Consider the following 21,938-nt stretch of genomic DNA (forward strand, 5'->3'; position numbering starts at 1 on the left):
AACTGGAATGGGTGTCAAGTGAAATGGAAGATGGTGAAGTGGATATGATGATACAGAGTGAGACTATGCCACAAACATGAGTTTGAAGGACAAACATGGCTCTTGACATCATTTTCAGTAGATTTTATTAGTGGATGGAACTTTACTCAACTTGGATGCTGGACAAGTAGCTAAAATGGCAAACTTATAGTCTTGTAACATCTTTCCATATTGGGAATGAAAACAAGATATATTTTACTTATCCTGAGGCTTATCAACTCTTATTGTCAGATCACAGGTTTTAGGATGTCACATGTTTTCAGGTGGCAGTGTTTACTTGCACTATAACATGGCGGGTTGTGTTACACAGACATTGCAAATACTTGATTATGGCTTGTGTTTAAGATAAAGACGTCTTTAATAGGTTAGTGGCATGTTTTACAATTGTTCATGTGATCATCAAGATAACAATGGATGATCTTAATCCTCTGAAAACCCATAACACAAAGATAGCATGAGACAGCTATTGCACAGATTAGACATGTGAGCCATGTTGACATGTGACTGCTAAAGCATGTTTTCGAAATTTGACAATAATATGCCTTTCTAGAAATGTGACAGTTTTTAAAGTACTGGACATGTGACAAGTAAATTGCATCTGAGACATGTGACAGCCAAACCCCATGCTGGACATGTGACAGGTAAACCCTAATGATGCACATGTGACAGGTAAACCCCAATAATGGATATGTGACAGTTAAACCCCAATGATGGACATGTGACAGGCAAACCCCATGTTGGACATGTGACAGGTAAACCCCAATAATGGACATGACAGTTAAACCCCATGATGGACATGTGAGAACTAAACCCCAATGATTCACATGTGACTGTTAAACCCCATGTTGGACATGTCATGTTGGACATGTGACAGGCAAACAATGATGGACATGTGATATGGACATTGACAGGCAAACCCCATGTCTGTTAAATGGACATGTGACAATGATGGACAGTTAAATCCCAATGATGGACACATGACAAGTAAATCCAATGATGGACATGCAAGATGTACATTGCATGTTGGACATGTGACAGTTAAACAAATTGATGAAGAAGTGACATCTACCTCCTGTTTTGAACATGTCACAAACATGGATAACTCCCAGACTGAGCAACAGCAAAAGTCCCAAAACTGACAGTTCATGGCACTGACACCCAATATGAAAAACCTGTTCTTCTAACTTTCTTTCGAGCATGATCATGAATTGTGTTTATTGTTTTTTCTCTTGAAAATATTTGTGTTTAAATACAGTCAAACAGTTGTTTTGTTTCACTGGTGTTACAAAATAACAATTCACTACAGTTACTGTTAGCAACAGGAATTTATACATACTTTGTACATCAGTGATTCAATTAACTACTATGCCATTATTGCCAATAACGATCAGCAAGAAAAGTTATATTGGACATTCATTTCATTTTCTTGTTATTTGTCGCATATGTTTCCTGCTATTCATTATTTAGCCAGTTGGTAAATGTACGCCAACTTCATTCATTAGTTGCATCATAACTTGGATGACTTGAGTATTTACGTAAGTTCTTTACAGTTCCACACAACACTGCTTGACTGTGTTTAAGACAAAACATTTTTTAATAGTTAACACATGGATTCTGCCAGTATTGTAGCAAGTTAGATGCTGACAACAAAACATGCTCATTCTTCCAATATCATAATTAAATACCTTCCTATGCCAGCTTCTCTTGTATACATGCTGTCATCCCAAAAAGGAAATAAAAAGCTCAGTCATCATATGGATAAATTGTTTTGGCCCTTCACTCATCATCAAGTTAAAGATACACAACCTGAACTCTTCATCATGAAATCGTATCATATATGAGTATCTCCAACATAAAGTTTTTGAAAGGCATTTAGAAGTTGGATGAACATGAATTCTTTACAAGACGTTTCAGAGCTAATTCTTGCTACTTCATCAGTGAAACCTGATCAAGGAGCAAGAATTAGCTCTGAAACATCATGTAAAGAATAAAAAAGAAATTGTTATCCATAACGTGTTATGTATTCATCTCCAACATGGCTTCTCACATGTCAATCTACTTGGCTAACTCCATAAGAACATCGTTACTCAGCACCCCAGCATGTCACATGTCACATGTCTCCTGCAAGTCACATACCTGGACACCTATATCATGTCACCTAATGCATGTCACAAAACTTCTTTCAAGGAACCAAGGACTCCAACATGTCATATGAATGTTATGTTTTCCAATCAGTGTTATGCATATATACTAGGGTTTGTGGGCAATCAGTCTCATTTCACAACCTGCTGTTTTACTCATGTATGTAGACAGGTGACATTCGGCTAAACCTTCTGTTACACTACAGTTTGTGGGCAGGTCAGTCTCTTCTACCCAGTCTTATGGCACAGTTTATTGGCAGATCAGTGTCACATTTTGCTACCTGTTTACTCTGCTGTATGGGTTTGTATGTGTAATTACCTACTACCTACTGAAACACTCAAATCTGTTGTCAGATCAGGCTAACGTGAGTGCTGCAGTTGGTTGGCAGATTAGTTTCTCTACCTGCTGTAACACTAAAAGCCTGGTTTGGTATTGCGATAGAATTACACCAGAGTATGAAGATCAGTCTCAATACCTACAGCTCACCTCTGTAGGTGGATCAGATTTGCTACAGCTGTTGTCATGGTTATGCTACAACCTGTAGGCAGATCAACTGCATGTCTCGCTTCCTTATGTTATGCTACAGAGTATGTAGCTATTGGCAGTAAGCACACTGATTAAAAAAGTTAAAAATTCTAATTGTTTAGTAATTATTGTAATAAAGATGATTGGTAGTTCACGCTGGCTCAAATCACCTCCTCCAATACAAGACTTGTTATCTTTCTTTCACTCAGATATTGATTCGATTCCTGCATAAGGATATGGAAAAAAGCATATCTTTTCATGGAATAAACAAAAATCCTTTACTTAATAGTGAATGTATTTGGCAACTATATCACAGTCAACAATTGTACATAAACATCACAGTAGCTTTCAACGTATACTTGGGGAGCAGCAGGCAAATAAATTGTCTTTAGGCATGGGGACCAGTCTAAGTAAATTTAGGCTCAGTATTATTCGTTACACTGCTATACTGAATCTAACAAACCCCAGTAAAAGGTCGCGTCAGCTAACCTTTGAGTGACCTATGACTGTCCAATCACACGCGATACAACCAAACAGATTTAACCAATCAGACAACGGCTACTATTTTAGGGTTCTGCGGGACTTACAAAATGGATTTGGGATTTTTCATTTTTGAGGTAAAAGTTCAAACGGTATGTGTGCATGTTAACTTTCGCAATTTGGTAAGCTGTGTTCTGATTGGTCAATTCAAAAGGTTAGCTGACACAACCTTCTACTAGGGTTTGTTAGACTCTCAGTATAGTCTAACGAATAATACACAGCCTAAGTTTACCAAGACCTACATGGGGACAGTATTAGTCCCAGATGGTTACCCATACGTTGTGTAACCAACTTAAGGAACCATTGTCACCCACTGATTTCAGTTACAATTGTTTACAATAACAAGTATGGAGGTACACCGGACTTAAAATGGGGTTGACTATAGACTTTATTCTTAAGGAAAATGAGAAAAACAAACAACTGATACTGAAAAAATAATATTCTTAGGCACTTTTGAAATATCTGAATCCTCATTACTTAATGTGATGTCATTCACCCACCATATACTTACCTCAACTCACACAGAAGAGAGGAATCAACCGGGTTATGCTTCAGACATCATGCCTACTTATGTGTGATTACATACAAAGTTAAAACAACAAAGATCTCTCTATTTACAACATAAAAATCTGTGCAAAAGGCAGTCGGCAGATTCTGTGATATGATGTAAGCCCACCTGGACCTGGGAGTACAGGCTTAGGTCACTTCTAACAGTATTTATAGTCATATTTTGGCATGACTGTTCAATGTTGAGGGAAGGCAGAGGTTTATGTTTTTTCACGTCAGTGAAACAAACAAGTATTTCATTTTCTGATAAACCAAGTAAATCTATAGATCCCACAATTAGAGGATCCTGACAGCTAAGGGAGGCAACTTTCTCGAAAACTTACAGTACTTCAGATAAGACAGCTCCGGCCTAGCCCACAGTTGGAAGAGTCCATGTATGATGATTAAAATATAAAATGATTCAAACTTCCTGACATTAATGAATTTCATCTCCTGTCACCAGTTAGTTTTTACACTGGGGGACCCAAACCACCAACTACCCACTAAGGTTCCTGCTCATTCCTGGATTTATATCATACACAACTACTAACCACTAAAACCTCAATGCACCCTGGGTTACAATCTCACACATACCTCCTTCATTGGCATACGGATCTTGAGGATGTCAGCATATCTCTCCAACACCTTATAAGGAGCATGGATCTTCATGAAGTGTGTCTCGCCATTCCTCTACAATTGGAACAAATCCTAGAAATACAGACTATACTGTGGTTTTTGAAGCTACATGCTTATATAATTAAGAGATAAGACAGTGTGTTGGGTTAAACATTGATTTTGAACAGTATTCCTGATATATCGCAGAATGTCAACTTCATTTTGTAGGAAAGCCTGAATTGACAAAGGACGTTGGCCACTTTGAAATCTACATGCATAGGGTGCTGACAACTCTACAAACAGGAACGGGAAAACCAGGGGAATCCAAATGCAAAGTACCGGTAAACTGTATCACATAAGTCACCTGTGACCCAGGGTCCTGTTCCTCAAAGTGATCGTAACCCTAAGACAAGCGTAACTCCTATACTTTAACATAGACTTACGACAGTCATAGCACTACAATCGCCTTTGTGGATCGAGGCCCTGAAGAAGTCAGATATTCCCTCAAATATATTACACCTATAAAAGTAAAATGTTTATATGGAACCGATGATCTTTTTTGATCATTATGTTAAATGTGTTTTTTTAATCTATGAATTAAATTTCATGAGAAGAACAACACATAAATACAAGAATAAAACATTATATTCATGCAGAGCATGGACATGATGGGGGCTAGTCTCACCTTATCATACTCCAGTTCAAGGCCTTCATCACGTAGGTTATTCTCAAAGATCTTTCTTGATTCCTCAGCCTCTTCCTGTTTCTTAACCTTGACCTTCCAAGCAAGGACAAAGTCGATTTGACGGTCCCCATCTTGAAAGAACATGTTGCGTACCTGCATGGTTGAAACATCAGAAAAAGCTTAACATTAATTAGGGAAACAATACACCTGACAAAAATTCCACACGAATGTATCCAGAATTGTTGCCATTTTTAATTAAATGTACTAACAACCTCTTGTAAAGCCACATATTTCATCAAGATCATAGACAACAGTGTCATGACAAAGCTTTGAACAAAGTTCAACTATCACTGTAGCTAGACCTTCACAGCCATAACATCACATAACAAAACATAGTTTTGAACTGAATAACCACAACTACATGTATAAATACATGTGCTAATGTAACCTACGAAGCATTTTCTTGTCAAACAAACAAAATTAAATGAAACATAGCCTTATGAATAAAATCATAATCAGAATTTATTATCTAAAGAATCAATCATGCTGTAGATTTAAAAACGTGCAAGAGGTGAGAAAAATGTAAACAAGATCAAACAAAACACACACACCATGCAGACAAGTCTTGAACAAACTGGAGTGAAAACAATCAATCAACATGAACCCGACGATTCTGTATATTATCTTACTGTGTGAGCAAATTTTATATCATAAATACGGATAGACAAAAACAAGCAAGGTGCATTCTGTAAGCTGGCAGCTTACCCAAACTATTCTTTAAAGCATAAAACATAATATGTCAAAAGATACAAAAACTTTGAGTGCAACAAAATTAAGGTAAAATGTCTATCTCAAGAAAATAAAATTTCTTCTGGCACTTATTATGGTCAAGCATTACATTTCATTATTTATCTACCCAAAATATAAATATAGAATAAAGAGAACTCCCTAATGCTGACCAACTAACACAGGCAGTACAACATCATTGTGAGTCTACCTGCCAGACCCAGTCTTTTAGTTTTATCATAAATTATTGTATTGTATTCAGCGTTAAACATATTGGTAATAGCTGAGCATACTCAACAGAACGTTATTTCAAGACTCACAAGTGACTATAGTAGCAGACTGGTGTGTTTGGTTCAAGATTTGATTAGATGAATAAAATGACAAATTTGCAATCTACATTTAATAACTACCCGGTACATGTTCGGCAGAAAATTACTTCAAAATATTTGAAAATCAAGGTACTGTGAACATTTATTGCTATGGAATTCCTGAGTGTTATGAAATGCTTGTTCATTCTTTAATGCTGCACTTCAATATTCCAGTTCTTGTGACTGTTTCTCATAAATAATCAACATGATCAAGTGGCAGTGACAATCCAAAGATTGACATGCTGAGCATCGATTTATACAACTGGGATGTAATAACATGCATCACCCAGGTCGGCAAGTCTGACCTCCTGATGCCATTATTTGTCTCACATGACAAGAACTGGTTTGTTGGAGACCCAAGGCCAATAATAAAATACACAAGCTGTAGGACTTGCTGGCATGCCACATCCAATTTCCTAACAGTTTTTACCACTGGAGTCATACAGATTCCATGTCCGATTAATACATGATCGAATCACAGAACATGTAGCAGTAATAGGGTGTTGTCAGGTTTGGCACTAGTGGAAACAATATTACATGTCAGATGTTAAAACACTTAAGTACATGATGCACACAACTGCTTACATTCAATCACAGTTGGAAGACTGATGTCACAAGCACACTGAGTATCCATATTGATTGTTAATTATGTGTATGGAATTTCTACACATAAATACAAGTAGTGTTTTAACAAAATATCTCTGATAAGAATGGTACTTTACCATTAGAAAGGCTGCATAACTGTTCAGTCTCACATAAATTTACAGATATTTTTAATACAATGATTTGGTTACTCAAATATGTCACAAGTGGATATATGTCACAGTACCATTTTCAAAACAATAGACTAGTTCCATGGCTCATTTTTCTGTTACTTTTGTCATGTAGAGCTTATGAAGCTAAATGTAACAGTAGGGTCATATTTGTGTACCTCAGTTTAGAATAGAAGGTAACAATATGTCACCTATTTCACAAACATGTTGGTGAGGATTCTCAAAATTACTGGGCCATAGTGCAAGTATACAATGCCCTTGGCCTGGGCAGTCAATGTCAGAAATAATCTCATAAATATGAATCTCACTATAAAATGTTTCATGAAAGAACAATGCTATATATTCCTAAATCTGAAATGTGAAAAGACACTGCTTAAAACACATACCTAATGTTTAACTGAGGCCATTTTCCCTTTCTACTCCAAACGTTACCTCAGTCACCTAATGTAACGTGTGCAGTCCAACCTGGCTCCAGCAGATTTGTCATATCAAACATCATGTATCATGAAATACCACTGTATATGTAGAACAGTGTTGTATCTACTTACATGTCATAAAATATATGAAGTATGTACTTATAAAGCTGTTGATGTGAAGCTCTTTTCTTTACTTTGCTCTCGACAGCCTACTGGTACATGGGTCAGGAGCGTTTTATATGACAGGGCCCAGGAAGCCAAAGGCACCTAGAACTGGTCACATATAATTGTGAAACGACATTATGTATGTAGGATATGGATGTACCTTCCTAGATAAGGCTTGAAAAAATAATTCTATGTCATGACAATTCAATGTCACGTCTAAAATGTCACAGACAATTCCTCACATCATTACGTGATGGTAATCTTGTATGCAAGGCTTTGTAGCATGTGATTATGAAAAGATGAAGAAAAGTATACATGTTTCATATGTTTATTTCCTGTGTGCCATCTGGGTCAGGTTCTTTTCGTATTTATGAAACCAACTGAGTTCACAGCATCTGTTCTGTTTAGTGACAACTGTTTAGAAGGATAAATGACGTGACTAACTATTGGATATGTAAGTTAAGACATATTCACTATCAGCCAATTATCTGTCAGGTACCTGTGACCTGACGTATGTAGAACAGCAACATTTCACTTATATCTCAAATCAACATGTGATAATACACTGCATGGAATATGTAGGAGGCACATAAACATGAAGTAATATTTTCCTTCCTGCACTCTACAGAGCAATGTGCTCTGACATGGCCTTGGAAGCAAAAGATGAGAACAGGAAAAAATGTCTTAATGTCTAATTATTACAAAATGTGGAAACTTGTCTCCTTCAATGCAAGAAGTGACTAAACTGAAGCCTATTTTCTCCCACAGATTTATTCAATACCTCGTGTTTGAGTGAGCAGTCCCATTTGTCCTAGTACCCATTAAACTAGACTTCACGCTTGCCTGCTAGTAAGTGGGCTTGTCAAAGGTTCAAGACTAGTGGAATGTTGAGAGCCACTTGCCCATCCATAATGTGTTTAAGTCCTAGGTCAATAAACACAATTGGATGGTTTTATCTTGTCCTACAAAACTTGGGATGAAGAGGGCCTCTATTTACCCAGTACTAAATTAAAGGGTACTCATAGTACAACTGTGCTGAGAAGTAATGAGCGAGTGAGTTTAGTTTTACGCCGCACTCAGCAATATTCCAGCTTTATGGCGAGGGTCTGTAAATAATCGAGTCTGGACCAGACAATACAGTGATCGATCTACGCAATTGGGATACGATGACATGCGTCGACCAAGTCAGTGAGCCTGACCACCCAATCCCGTTAGTTGCCTCTTTCAACAAGCATCGGTTACTGAACATCAATTCTGACCCAGACCTTCATGGGTACTGTGATGGAATGACATAGTATACCATATTGAAAGGTGTAAAAGTAACATTTATAACAGGAACTTTATATTTTTTTGTCAAGAATTAGGTACAGTGAGTATTACTATGCATACATCGGGATGCAATATATATCTTTTCTGTTCATACATTTCAATTTATACTTTACAAGTACGGTACTTGTAACAACTAGGAGTTACGAACAATTAAGGAAAGGCTATTCATGTTTATCATGTTTTCTACTACTAGCCTGAGTGGCCCATGATGCTTTCTTGATATGTTCCAAAGCTGTTTATGATAATTAATATGGACATCAGTGACAGTTTCAGTCTGCAAGCAATGTTAAAAGATATTAACCAAGCTTATCTGTTAGCCCTGAAATGTTGAACATCATATACCTGTATACTCGTTCGGGAGTAGTCTGTCTCACAGTCCCTGAACCACATTATTTTCCCTACTGCCTAGCCCTCTCTGCAATGCTAAAGCCCTCAATAAAGCAGGTCTAGATTTCCCCAGGTTCAGGTTCTGAATCTCTGGTCTCCAGTGTTCACGAATGGTGTTTCAAGGTAACAGGACATTGGGTCCTGTAAGTTTCAGATGTCTGTCTGACCCATTGAAAATTCACAGGACCCACAGAATAAAATTAAACACACATTTCAGATTTAACATTTCTTATAATTGGCATTGAAATTATTAACAAACATAAGATTTATTAACAGCAAACAAGTGTCACATGTCACATATAACAACTTCAGTCAAAGTCATTGTGAAATATACAGTCAGACACTGGGGCCGGCGGGTTGTACAGTTCTATCAGACCGTTGGCAAATCTGCTGGATTTGTCAGAGGGTCAGACGCTATTCGTGAACACTGGGTCTCCCTGGGGCTCCTTTTCAATTTAAATGGGCATGTTTGTTATTATTGAACTTATATATATTCAGAGACTACCGGTAAGCATTAGTCTAGTTCGGGAGCTGAGAATAGCATTCGTGAAAAAACTGATATTTTGTAACAAACTAATAATGGTGCAGTGCACTGAAAATACATTAGTATGAAATCTCACAAATTATAGTTATACTTATTATCTAATATCACTAACATCATTTTCAGTTAGGCCTGATATTTTGGTATGCGCTTAAAACTAGTAATTAAGGTTGCTGACTGCCATCACAATGAATGGACACTGACAAATGGGGATTAGAAGGAAAACTGATCTGCAAAACACAAAGAAAAAGCACTCTGATCCTCAAAACATGTGAGGGATAGCAAAAAGTTCTGAGCCTATCTTTGATGAACTTCAATGACGGTGTTCTTAATCACTGCTCAATAATATTCCCTCAAGGTCCACACATTTTGACCAACAATTTCAGGTGTGCCCGGATCCCATTGGCTCTGCCAATGCAAAACATTAACTTCAATGTGGTCTTTAGTCATTTCATCAAGGGGAGGGGGTCGAACCCCCTGAACCACCTGGATCCGCCAATGTCATACTTTCAGAACGTTTAAGTCACCCCTCATATATGACATTTGTTCACCCAGGTGAAACCAGTAAGACCTCAACTGTGTATTAAATTGCCTGTTCATTTCCTGGACTAACAATCACAGTCATAGTACAATGACAAAACTGTCAATATGCCTGAAAACAAAGATATGAGCTGAATGCAAGCTGCACCTCATTAGTCCTGATCATACAGAACATGCTTTATATCACATTCAAACTGTTCTCATTGCGAGAGGACAAACACACACACGCCAGGCCACAGACCAAATCCCCAGGAAACACTACTTACTTCCAGGTATGTCTGTGAAAAAAAACAGCAAACATAGGTGATACTAATATTCAGACACAACACAGGAGTGGAGAGTTTGGTTTTACACCACTTTTAGCAATATTCAAGCAATATCACGGCAGGGGACACCAGAAATGGGCTTCACACATTGTACCCATGTGGGGAATCAAACCCAGGTCTTCAGCATGGCGAGCGAACCACTAGGCTACCCCACCGCCCTGTTCTAACATAGGGGATACTAATTCAGACACAACACAGGGTATCAAAGCATCACTTCCTAAATCTTTACCGACATCATATTCTGTATGATTCAGAAACATATATATCATATGTACATTCCGAAAACATTTACTGAAATGCATCATTTTGTCACTCTCGTGCCAAGCTAGCTAAACCAGAAAAACGTTTACTAAACTGTGGCTTCGAACTAATGGCTAGAGTTACAGACTGTTTGGGTATTCAAGCAAAGACAACAAGCAATCATTCTCACTACATATGCCAGGGGATTCAATCGGCAAGGAAATCAATACAGTAATCATTGACCCTAAGTTACAAAAAATGTAGCTTGACTACTGTTCATTTAAGTGAGTGAATGAGTGAGTGAATTTTGTTTTAGCAATATTCCAACAATATTATGGCAGGTGACACCAGAAATGGGCGTCACACATTGTATCCATGTGGGGAATTGAACCAGGGTCTTCGTCATGACGAATCATCTAATGCTTTAACCATTAGGCTAATGCTGTTCATTAAGGAAAACCTAAGTTGCCCAATTATACCCCAATCTGGGAAGAACTGTTTAATAAAGCCTGTCTGTGCCAAAATAGTTTGAGACTACAAGCCCAAAATCTGCTATTCACATCATTTTCGTGAATATATATAAAGTGTTATAATATCTACTATTATTAATTGAGCTGACTAAACATAATTTTACTAGACTCTGGTGTCTAACATCACAGACTTAAATGTTAATCAGCATGGACAAAATCTTACACGTGTGCCATCAGATGGAAGACTTTCTTCACTGAAACACTGGACAGTCAAAGTTCTCACTAAACACCCGCATTCATATCAACACAATATTAAGTCTAAACAACAACTTATTTGCCCAAGATACAGGTTCTTTACTGAATCAGTGATGGACACCGGATATATTGAATGACACACTTAATGCCAAGAACCAATATGAACTGTTTTATGATGAAAGGCATTAACCAAACCTCTGCAGTTCACATGAAGTTATGTGCGTACTTGTAACATGATAAAAAATACTTAAGAGGTCAAATGAACTATTCAAATACAAAATTATTCAGACTGATTTATATATAGTGAGTCAGTGAGTTTAGTTTTACGCTGCTTTTAGCAATATACCAGCAATATCACAGCAGGGAACACTAGAAATGGGGATGTATATTAAATATATATCAACCATCCACATAATTATTTTGAGAGATAGATATGTGTCAACCAACAACGAAATGACAAATGACTCAACCGTGAGTCAGGCTTAATGAACACTATTTCAGTCACATCATAGTGTGCTGGCTCTATGTGGGAGGACAGTCCAGAGTGATGCAGCTATGGGCAACACAGTCGTGAAAAAATAACAGGAAGTGTTCTGTATGGTTTCAACAGAAAACCAGCAAATAGTAGAGGTTATGTGATCCACCTTCAACTAACATAAGCTTTCTGAAACTGAACTATTTTGGATCACAGGATAGGATCATGATTATGTAACATATCAATGAAATGATCAACAAAAGCACAGATCACTGACCCTGAATTAAGTTCCTATGATTCCATGGGTCTATACAGGCACATTCACAACCATTTTCAGTTTTACATTTTTTAGAAGATTTTTTTGCCTTTTCAAAAGAAAAAGAAGAAAGTTTTTTTGAAAGAACAAAGGCACTTCCCTAATTTGAAATTTGTGGTTTATTCCAGCAGATGTGACAAACAGTATACTGTACCTTGGGCTTCTGACGTGTTGGATCCACAGACTGGCCGTCAGCATCATCGTCATCATCATCCTGGGGCATTCCGTCTCGTCCCAAAGCAGAAACTGCAATGTAATGTTTCTTGTCAATATGCAGTCAAATTCAACCAAATGAAGTCGCTGGGACTAAAGAGAACAAAACTAAAACAAGTCTCAAAGGTACAAGGGAATTTTGCAAAAAGTAATTACATTTTCATAACTGTAAACATATGCAATTAGAGCAATGTATGAAAACACTATAATATTATTTTAAATAAACTTATCTTCCCAAAGTGTATCTTTCTAGTTTGATTCAAAATAATGAAAACCTGAACCAGATTAAGTATAACAAGTCAAGCACACATCAGAAAATCAAACCGATCAACGCCTTGTTTACATGATCACGAACGTGAATGTCAGCAGTGTCTGTCATACAGGTCTCGGATGTTTCCAACTTTGTGGAAAACCCACAAGCATGGGTATGGTTATGACAAACCTAGAAACACAATCTTGGCAAACTTGGTGAGTGAGTGAGTTTAGTTTGACCCCGTTTTAGCAATATTCCAGCAATATCACAGCAAGGGACACCAGAAATGGGCTTCCACAATATGCTCATGTGGGGAATCGAAATTGGGCCTTCGACGGGACAAGCAAACGCCTTTACCACTAGGCTAACCCACCTTTCTGGGAAAGCAAAATATTATGCCATTCTAATTTCCCATGTTGGGTATTACAAAGAAGCAGTTGGAATGAGCTTGCTCTAAGGCAGTAGTGAGTGCTAAACCCATGGATGTATAGTAATTCTATCCTTTAAAGAGGTAAGTCTAGATAAGCGGACAAGTAGCCCAGTCTGTTATTTATATATGTTTTAGAAATGATCATTTAAATTATTAATCATTACCTTACAAACTTATGCAAGTCTAGTAATGAGCATACAGCACCCCATTTGATGTTTATTGCAAGACAGCGATAGTCCTATCACATATTTCCAAATGTGTCAGACATTGTCTAGGAGTGACGAGGTCAACACAATAATCACAGCTGCAAGATATCACTGCTTTTACAGTGGGTACAGGCAGATAATGTAAAAAAACAGGATTGCACAAAGAAAGGACCAGTGTGAAATTTATGAGGGATAATGTTTTTTCAATAGTATTTCAATCTTGGATGTCAGCTTGTAACATATTAAGGATTATGACAAGGATTCCATGATGAATAGTGTTTATTTTGAGACAGTTCACCGAGGTCACAGGATAAAGAATATCTATTATGTAACAGATTTTCAGTGGCAATATTATCTTAATTAAACAGCTATATTTTCAAACCAAACTGAACAGTCAATTTCACACAGTAACCAAGGTAACAACAAATTGAAAGTCTATTTTTAAATACAGAAGAAGTAATTGATTAGGTTCAGATTTGAAACTGTGCTCTATTTTATGTATTTATTTTCATTCAATGCCAGCAAAATGAATATGAATACAGTAATTGAAGTGTTACTGTACAAACTTTAAAGTGCATACATGCGTGTAGAGCTGTGGAGCTTTTGCAATAATAATGTATACAAATCTGACATACTTTCCCATAATAGAGTTACACAAGGAATGTTTACACGGAAACAAATCTACATCTCACTCTCAGGGCAGTATCTCAACCTCTTTCTCCTACATACATCACATCACTAATGACAAGAAGAAAAATATCATGTCTCAACAAAGTTTTGTCTTCAAAGAAGATATAACTATTCTATAGATACTTTTTTAATATGTTATGATCAATCGCCAGAGTGAAGTGATCAGTATGACAAGCTGACTTGACCCCTCGTGTCATTTCCATGATTTCTGCAGGTAATACCACTCAGTAAACTCACATCTTCCCTGTGCAGGTTCATTAAGCCGTGAGAAGTTCTGCAGGTGGACACTGTTGTCTTCAGTGGCCATGCTGAATGGTCGGTCTAGTAGTTTCAGTGAAACTACTCTATAGTGACCATGCAGTCAGATGGGTGTGGCACTCCCAGGTGGTGTGTCTGGCACTTTGTTACATCATATCCTGACCTGTGTGGTCCATGAAGCGTGAAGACAATAAATGTAGTGTGGTCTGACAGTGTATCTGTATCAACTTTACATCTGTATTCAAACCCCGGTTCACTGTTACCTGTAGTGGAAGCTGTGCCCACTGCGCATGACCGGTCTTGATGCTACAATGTTGACAGACTCACAACTAGGTCATCCAGAACACACCTCACAACTGGCTATTACCCCTTTATTAGCCAGTGGACTGCTCCAATCTCAGACCGTGACAGGTAGTGGAGTCAATTCACAGGGTGGAACGGTGAGATCAATGAGTTGGCTGCCTACGCGAGTGAGTAGCAAACAATGCCAGGCATGTAGGTAACTCTGAACACTGATGACACTGTTTGTAGAAACCTTGGAAAAGCCCACATTAGCCATGCTAGCACACATGACAGCACAAATATATGTCCTAACTAGAGTGTAACCACATCACGTACGAACAGAAAAAGAAGTATGATTATGCTTCAAGGCACAAACTAAAGTGAAAAGGCACCTTGGTACTTTTATTGTGTGGAGGGTTATTCCACATAACTCAGACTTCTATTGACTGTCATTCAAAATTTCTTGAATATCTTATTTTTTCAATTAGGGTAATAGCACATGAAAATGTTTCAAACCTAATAAAATTATGAAAATGGCCCAATGTCACTGTAACAGGTTAGGGGTGGAGACATGGTTGTCAGAATTTGTTAGATAACATCCCAACTGATAGTTTAGAAGAGATTATGTTCAAACCAGATTTGAAAGAAAAATGTAACAAATAACAAAAGTCAGAAGAACTCCTTATTCATTGTTATTATATCAATATTCAATAATATATTGTATTTTGTTACAAATTCAATGATATATTTAAATAATCTACTTGAAAGAATTACTTAGATGCACAAATGCAGAACCAATATTGCTGCCATGTATGATACATTGAGGATACTATTTCTAAAACTGATTTGGAACGAGAATATATGTTTCAAAGTAACTTCGCTTCTGGAAATGCATGACGAGAATGTCAACTTTTAAGCAAGAGGTATGAGATTAAATACGGAAAATAGGCAAAGTGGAACACTTTTTATGGATAGACAACTTCTTTGTTGCAGTAGTTGCGACGTTTCGGTGTAGATCCTAACACCGTTATCCAGCAAATGACGCAATGTCATTTGCTGGATGACGGTGTTAGGATCTTCACCGAAACGTCGCAACTACTGCAACAAAGAAGTTGTCTATCCATAAAAAATGTTCCACTTCATCATACCAGCTTCTAAATGCCACTTAAGGAAGGAAAATAGGCAGTTACTGCTGGTGATATGTATTAAAAATGAACAATATTATAAGCGAGTCAGACCGAAACTACAGATATCCCACATGTACTACTAGTACTAAAGTTGACTGAATAATGAGGACAGTGAGATGCAATCCAATAATATCCTACATGAATGACACTGATCCTTATTCTATTAGAGAGCCAGACCTAAACTACAGATATCCCACATGCAGTACATAAATAAGAACCCTTATGAAAGGAGAATCAGACCCAAACTAAAGATATCCCACATGTACTACAAAAGTTGACTGTATAATGAGGACAAGAAGACCCAAACCAATAATATCCCACATGAATAAGGCTGAACACTATTGTGTGGAGACCCAGACCCAAACATCAGATATCCCACATGCAAACCCTGCTGAAATTGAATTTTCATGATATAAGCTGACAACAACGATTTTGAATATGGCCTTCATCGTGAGAGGCAGGTTGGACTGAATGTAAGGGTGTACTCTGTGACATCTGTCATGCTCAGTGATACAATTCAGAATCAATATTACCAATGCACAAGCCTTACCCAGTACATAAGCAAAGCAATCGCTATCAGTCTAAATTTACTAGACAATTACTATCAATGACTATGCACTGAGTTTAACATGTTTTCTTGGAAGTAATGGTCACGTGATCACATGAAATACAAGAATTCTTTCTCATGTACTCTCAAATCTGAAAGATATGGTGCACTGATAGGTAGACACCTGGTGTTGTCAGTGTCCAAAGAGAAAAATTCCAAACTATGTACCTCTCAAAATTGAAAGAAAATACATGCCAAAGGGCACTTACAACAGATAGTTACATACTTTATATGTTATGAACAAGGTGAAATCTAATCTTATTTCTCAGGTACAAAAATTACTGAAGTTACTGACATGACCACATATTCAAACAGTAAATAATGTTGTAAACATGTAGTAAATACTTTATAGTCATCAAAGCAAATATACAGTCCACTTAAAATATTTAAAACTAAAACCACAACAAATCCAGAGAAAGCATCACGTATCTCAAAAGGAAAAGGTGACCAGTCACCATTGTTGAACCTGCCAGCATACTTCCTCGCAGTGTGTAACATAACACGTAAGTCTTTTCAATCTATGGCACAGCTCATAAGGTTAATTCTAAAAGCAATATACGCCTAGAATCTATTTTTGTCTTGCATTATAGCAACATAAAAGTGTGCTGACCTATGAAAAGGAATCTGTGAAAACAAATGATTTAACATTAAAATGTGATGCATATATCTGCAAATATATCATATGTTGTCTACTAACCAGAAATTTCTGTCTATTTCAGTGTATAACATTCAAAAGATAATGTTGAGCAAAAAGTCATTTTGTAAAAAAAAAATCAGATAAAAATGGAATAAAAAGGATTGTTTACAGTTTTACAGTTTCTCATAACATTTTGTAATTTTGTAATTACTCGTTAAACAAACCTCATAAACATTTCCTTGACATCTATGATTTCTGTCGAATTCACATGAACTGAGACACTTACTGCTTGACTCGTATTAGATGAGTCTGCGCACGTTTGTGACAAGTAGGCAGGGCAGGGAATCTAGACGAATACACTTGGTTGCTACAGGTAGATTGGGGATTAAGCAAGTGCAATCCATGCTGACTGTGGCGTGAACTCAATACCGCTTCTGTTTAACATGTGTCTTGTAGAGCAATTTAGTTCAGCAAGACATCATCTCAACACGAGTCAATTTTTTAATGTTTGCAGATTTTAATTAGTTTAACATGTTCAAGATAGGGAAGCATGCGCAAATTGTTCATTCTCAGGCAAGGGACTTAGCCTACAATGTTATTATTTATATGGAAAAGACGTGTGCAACCAAAGTAGACACTATGTCCAAAAGTAGCCTTGCTACTGGTCTTTCCAAGGCAACTATAAAACGTATTAAAGACGGAAGGTGATAGGGGTGCGAGTAGGCCTACTTTTATTAGTCCAACCAAGTTCCACCAACCCCAAACTTCCAAGCACAAACTTTGATGATTTTGACCGGTGTGCAGTCCATCAATTTGTACAAAGTTTATATGGAGTACAAAAGCAACTGCCTACTCCAGATATGATATATCATATGGCAAGAAGCCAGGGTTCAAAGGAAAGTTTTCAAAAAAATCTGAAAGACATGAGGTTTAGGTGGCGAAAAACGCAGTCAAATCGTAAGGTTTTAATGAAACGAAAAGACATTGTTGCAAAGCGCATGCAATACTTACGTGCAATAAAAAAATGTCGAGATGAAAATCGAACAATCATCTTTATCGATGAAACATGGTTGCATGTACACCACATTGTCCCAAAATGTTGGCAGCTTGATGGTTAGGTTGTGATAAATGGGGTTTCAGCCTCTGTTCGGTTACGGACCTCGGCTTATTGTTGTTCATGCAGGGTCCGAAAACGGTTTTGTACCAAACGAATTTCTTGTATTTGACTCAAAGCTCAAATCAGCAGATTATCATGACGAGATGAATTTTGATAATTTTTCCAAATGGCTGCAGGAAAAATTGATCCCACACATTCCATCCCACTCCGTCATTGTTATGGATAATGCGCCACACCACAGCAAGCAAGTGGACAAATGTCCAACAACGGCTAACAGAAAAGATGACATGAAAGCTTGGTTACAAAGGCACAATATTGCATTTGACGATAAAATGCTCAAAGCCGAACTGTTGTGTTTGGCAAAATCCAACAAATTGGGCCCTGTCTATATAGAGTAGACACTATGTTGAAACAACATGGCCATGATGTACCGTATATTACCGTAGATAAGCCGACCCCATAGATAAGCCGACCCCCTCACTTGACCCTTGAAATCAGTGTCAAATGGTATGTTTTGCACATAAGCTGACCCCCCGCGACCCAACTTCGCAAGCCGACCCCACACCACAAGACATCTGGCAGTTGGATGTAAAACATACACAAGCCGACCCCACACCACAATACATCTGGCAGTTGGATGTAAAACGTACACAAGCCGACCCCATGCGATGGCCAGCTCACACCACAATACATCTGGCAGTTGGATGTAAAACGTACACAAGCCGACCCCACACCACAAGACATCTGGCAGTTGGATGTAAAACGTACACAAGCCGACCCCACGCGATGGCCAGCTCACACCACAATACATCTGGCAGTTGGTACTACGTCTTCCTCCTTATCACGCAGATATGAACCCAATTGAGTTGCTTTGGGCCAATGTAAAAAATTATGTTGCCGAACAAAACTTGCAGTTCACAAAAACTTAGCTAAGAGTTGCCATAAACGAGAGAATGTCTGCAATCGGTGCCAAGGAATGGTCCGAATGTTGTAAACATGTTAAAACCATTGAAGATGGCTACTGACAACGGGAAATTGCAGTAGGACTGGCAACTGATTTCGACACCGAGACCGATTCAGAAAGTGACGACTAAGGCCCTAAGTACGCCTGAATCAGGAAATTCCATAACGGATATATTCGGTATTTGACCCCCAGACTATATGCCGATTATACATCTGTTTGTAAACATAACACATGTTCTTTTCTCTAGCACTTGAGGGGTGTTTTGGGGGGTGATGATAATGATGATGATTTGAAGGAGGTGTCACCCACTTTGTTCTGGGGAGGTAGGTGGGGTCATCAGTTTTGTACATTAAATATTAAATTATTATGCTTCAGGGGTGGAAATAACCCACTGCCCGACGTCCAAGTCCAGTGTTTCTTTCTGTCGGGCAAGCAAATTCGTATATCACACTGTACCGGCATCCAGTTGATTTTCTAATGTTAATTATGTTGTTTATTTAAAAAATTCAACAAGAAAATGGCCGGTATAGTGGAAAAATTTTCAGGGCAAGTGATTTCACATGTGCCACTGTACTGGAGTACACTAGCAATTTTAAAGTTATTTCCCCTGTGCTTAAAAATTATCGTCATTGATTTTGTACTTGACATGCAGGGGGTCATTGTACATAAATTTTAGGGTGGGTTATTTACATTGTACATGCTACTCAATCAAAATCATCATCAACCACACACCCCTCCCCCTAGAAAAGTGCACAATATTCAAGGTTTAATTTTTTTTTCCTACTCATAGATCATTTCATTCATTTCCTGAATGTCAAACTGACATTAAATAAACCTGTTTGAAACCTTATAGTTTGCGGCTCCAGAGATCATGTTTGGATAGCTCAGTGAAAGAAAGAAAAAGATCTGGCGTTGAATAACAAACTTGACAAGAGGGGGTGTTTCCAAGTAAAACCGCCTTCAAGGTTTTTCTGCTAAAATACCAAGCATCAAAGACTGCAACTTGTGACAGTGTTATATTATTACAAAATGTCTTTACCGTCTTGATCAAGCATGTGTAGTCGCATTTCTTCGTCTCTCGTTGCCATGAGTCCTCTCTCTTTTGTTCCAAAACTTAATCCCTTTTATGTGCAACAGTTAGTTTCCAGCTCTTCATACAACTGTGATGCTGAAAAAAGAAAGCATAAATGCCCTTACACCAGGAATTCGCTACCAAAATATATAGTTTTTAGAGTGCCACCTGACACTTTTAAATTTGTTCCGATGCACCTTTGGATTTTTAAGTTGGTCAACGAGAAGAGAGAATTTAAGGTTATTTGAAATGTACCCGGTATGTCTTTTATTCATAATTGGCATTGTATTTCACTCAGTGTCACTCAGTATCACAATGGTTAACAAAGAATTATAAGTCAATCAACATATCTCTTTTTACCAGGTTGCTGAAGAAGACAAGACACAAGGAAAAGGTTATCTGATTATTAAATTACATGATATTTAACATACCTAAACTGACAAATGTCCTTCTCTAGGATGTGTATCACCAGTACTCTCATCTACTGAACCAAAGCCAGGATAACACCATTACAGGTCACATCACAACACAATTTCCTATTCATTACTCAAGCGACAGTTGACAATTAGTCACACCTTCCAAAGTCCATTCAACATGTTGCCTTTGTTTTTCATTGGTTTCATTTTTGATAAGTCTACATATTTAGATAAACTTCACATGCTTAATTTACAGTGAGAATATATTAAAAAACTTGATAAAATATTCTCCATTGCATATTCATCCTTTCTTTACATTGGTTGAATGTCTCCGTATACTGTCATAAAAGCTCAATAGAAGGGTACTGGCGAATCACTTTGATGTGCAAATATATAGTATCATGCACCTCTATGTCAAAGGTGTAGTAGCAAATTTATACAGTGCATGAGAAACATTCTGTTTTCTGATTTTGGAATGAGCTTGTTTTTTTTCACAAAATAAATCTGTAGACATGATATGAAAATCAGCCTGTGACAGTGGCAGTGGTACTGCAATGCCAAGTATCACTGCCTTGAGGTGAACCACCTTTAATTTGGCCTACCATAGTGTCGCATACCAGATCGGAAAAGCTACAATCAGAATGTGTTTTATAATCATGCAACCTTGAAAACACGCCTACAAAGAACACCATCAGAGCGCAACCAAACTATAGAAAATAAATGCACTTTTAAATAGAAATAGCCACATCAATTACAAACGAGACACCAATCCCATAAAGTTTGCATGATAAGAACACCACACATTTTCAAAATAGTGAGTGAGTATTGTTTTACGCCGCTTTTAGCAATATTCCAGCAATATTACGGTGGGGGACACCAGAAATGTATTTTCCAAAGAGACCACAACTAACCAAAAGCTTACGCATACAGTGTCTTGGTAGCAAGACCTATGGATTTGATGAGATTGCAGTTGAACTTCAGGGACCATATTGCAATATGTAAATTGCTGCTACTTAACTCTACATATAGGATACATGAAGAAAACATGTACTTTCTGTTTGAACCAAATCACACTCTAAATTCATAAATAATAATAATAATATAATAATAATATTTAAATATACTAG

At 37.5% G+C, this 21,938-nt stretch overlaps 1 protein-coding gene across 1 annotated transcript in view; it reads right to left on the bottom strand.

Annotated features, from left to right (window-relative positions):
• Nucleotides 1-5,251, bottom strand: part of LOC124282616 (anoctamin-1-like) — a 32,186-nt gene extending 26,935 nt beyond the window's left edge. Inside the window, exons 1-2 of the mRNA XM_046718644.1 lie at nt 5,093-5,251; nt 4,387-4,482 (exon numbers count right to left, since the gene is read on the bottom strand). Coding sequence (XP_046574600.1) covers nt 4,387-4,482; nt 5,093-5,251 — 255 coding nt within the window. The remainder of the gene's footprint in view (nt 1-4,386; nt 4,483-5,092) is intronic.
• Nucleotides 5,252-21,938: the final 16,687 nt, after the last annotated feature.

This window comes from Haliotis rubra, unplaced genomic scaffold (assembly GCF_003918875.1).
Source record: "Haliotis rubra isolate DU_JTF1 unplaced genomic scaffold, ASM391887v1 Scf109, whole genome shotgun sequence".
NCBI lineage: Eukaryota > Metazoa > Mollusca > Gastropoda > Lepetellida > Haliotidae > Haliotis > Haliotis rubra.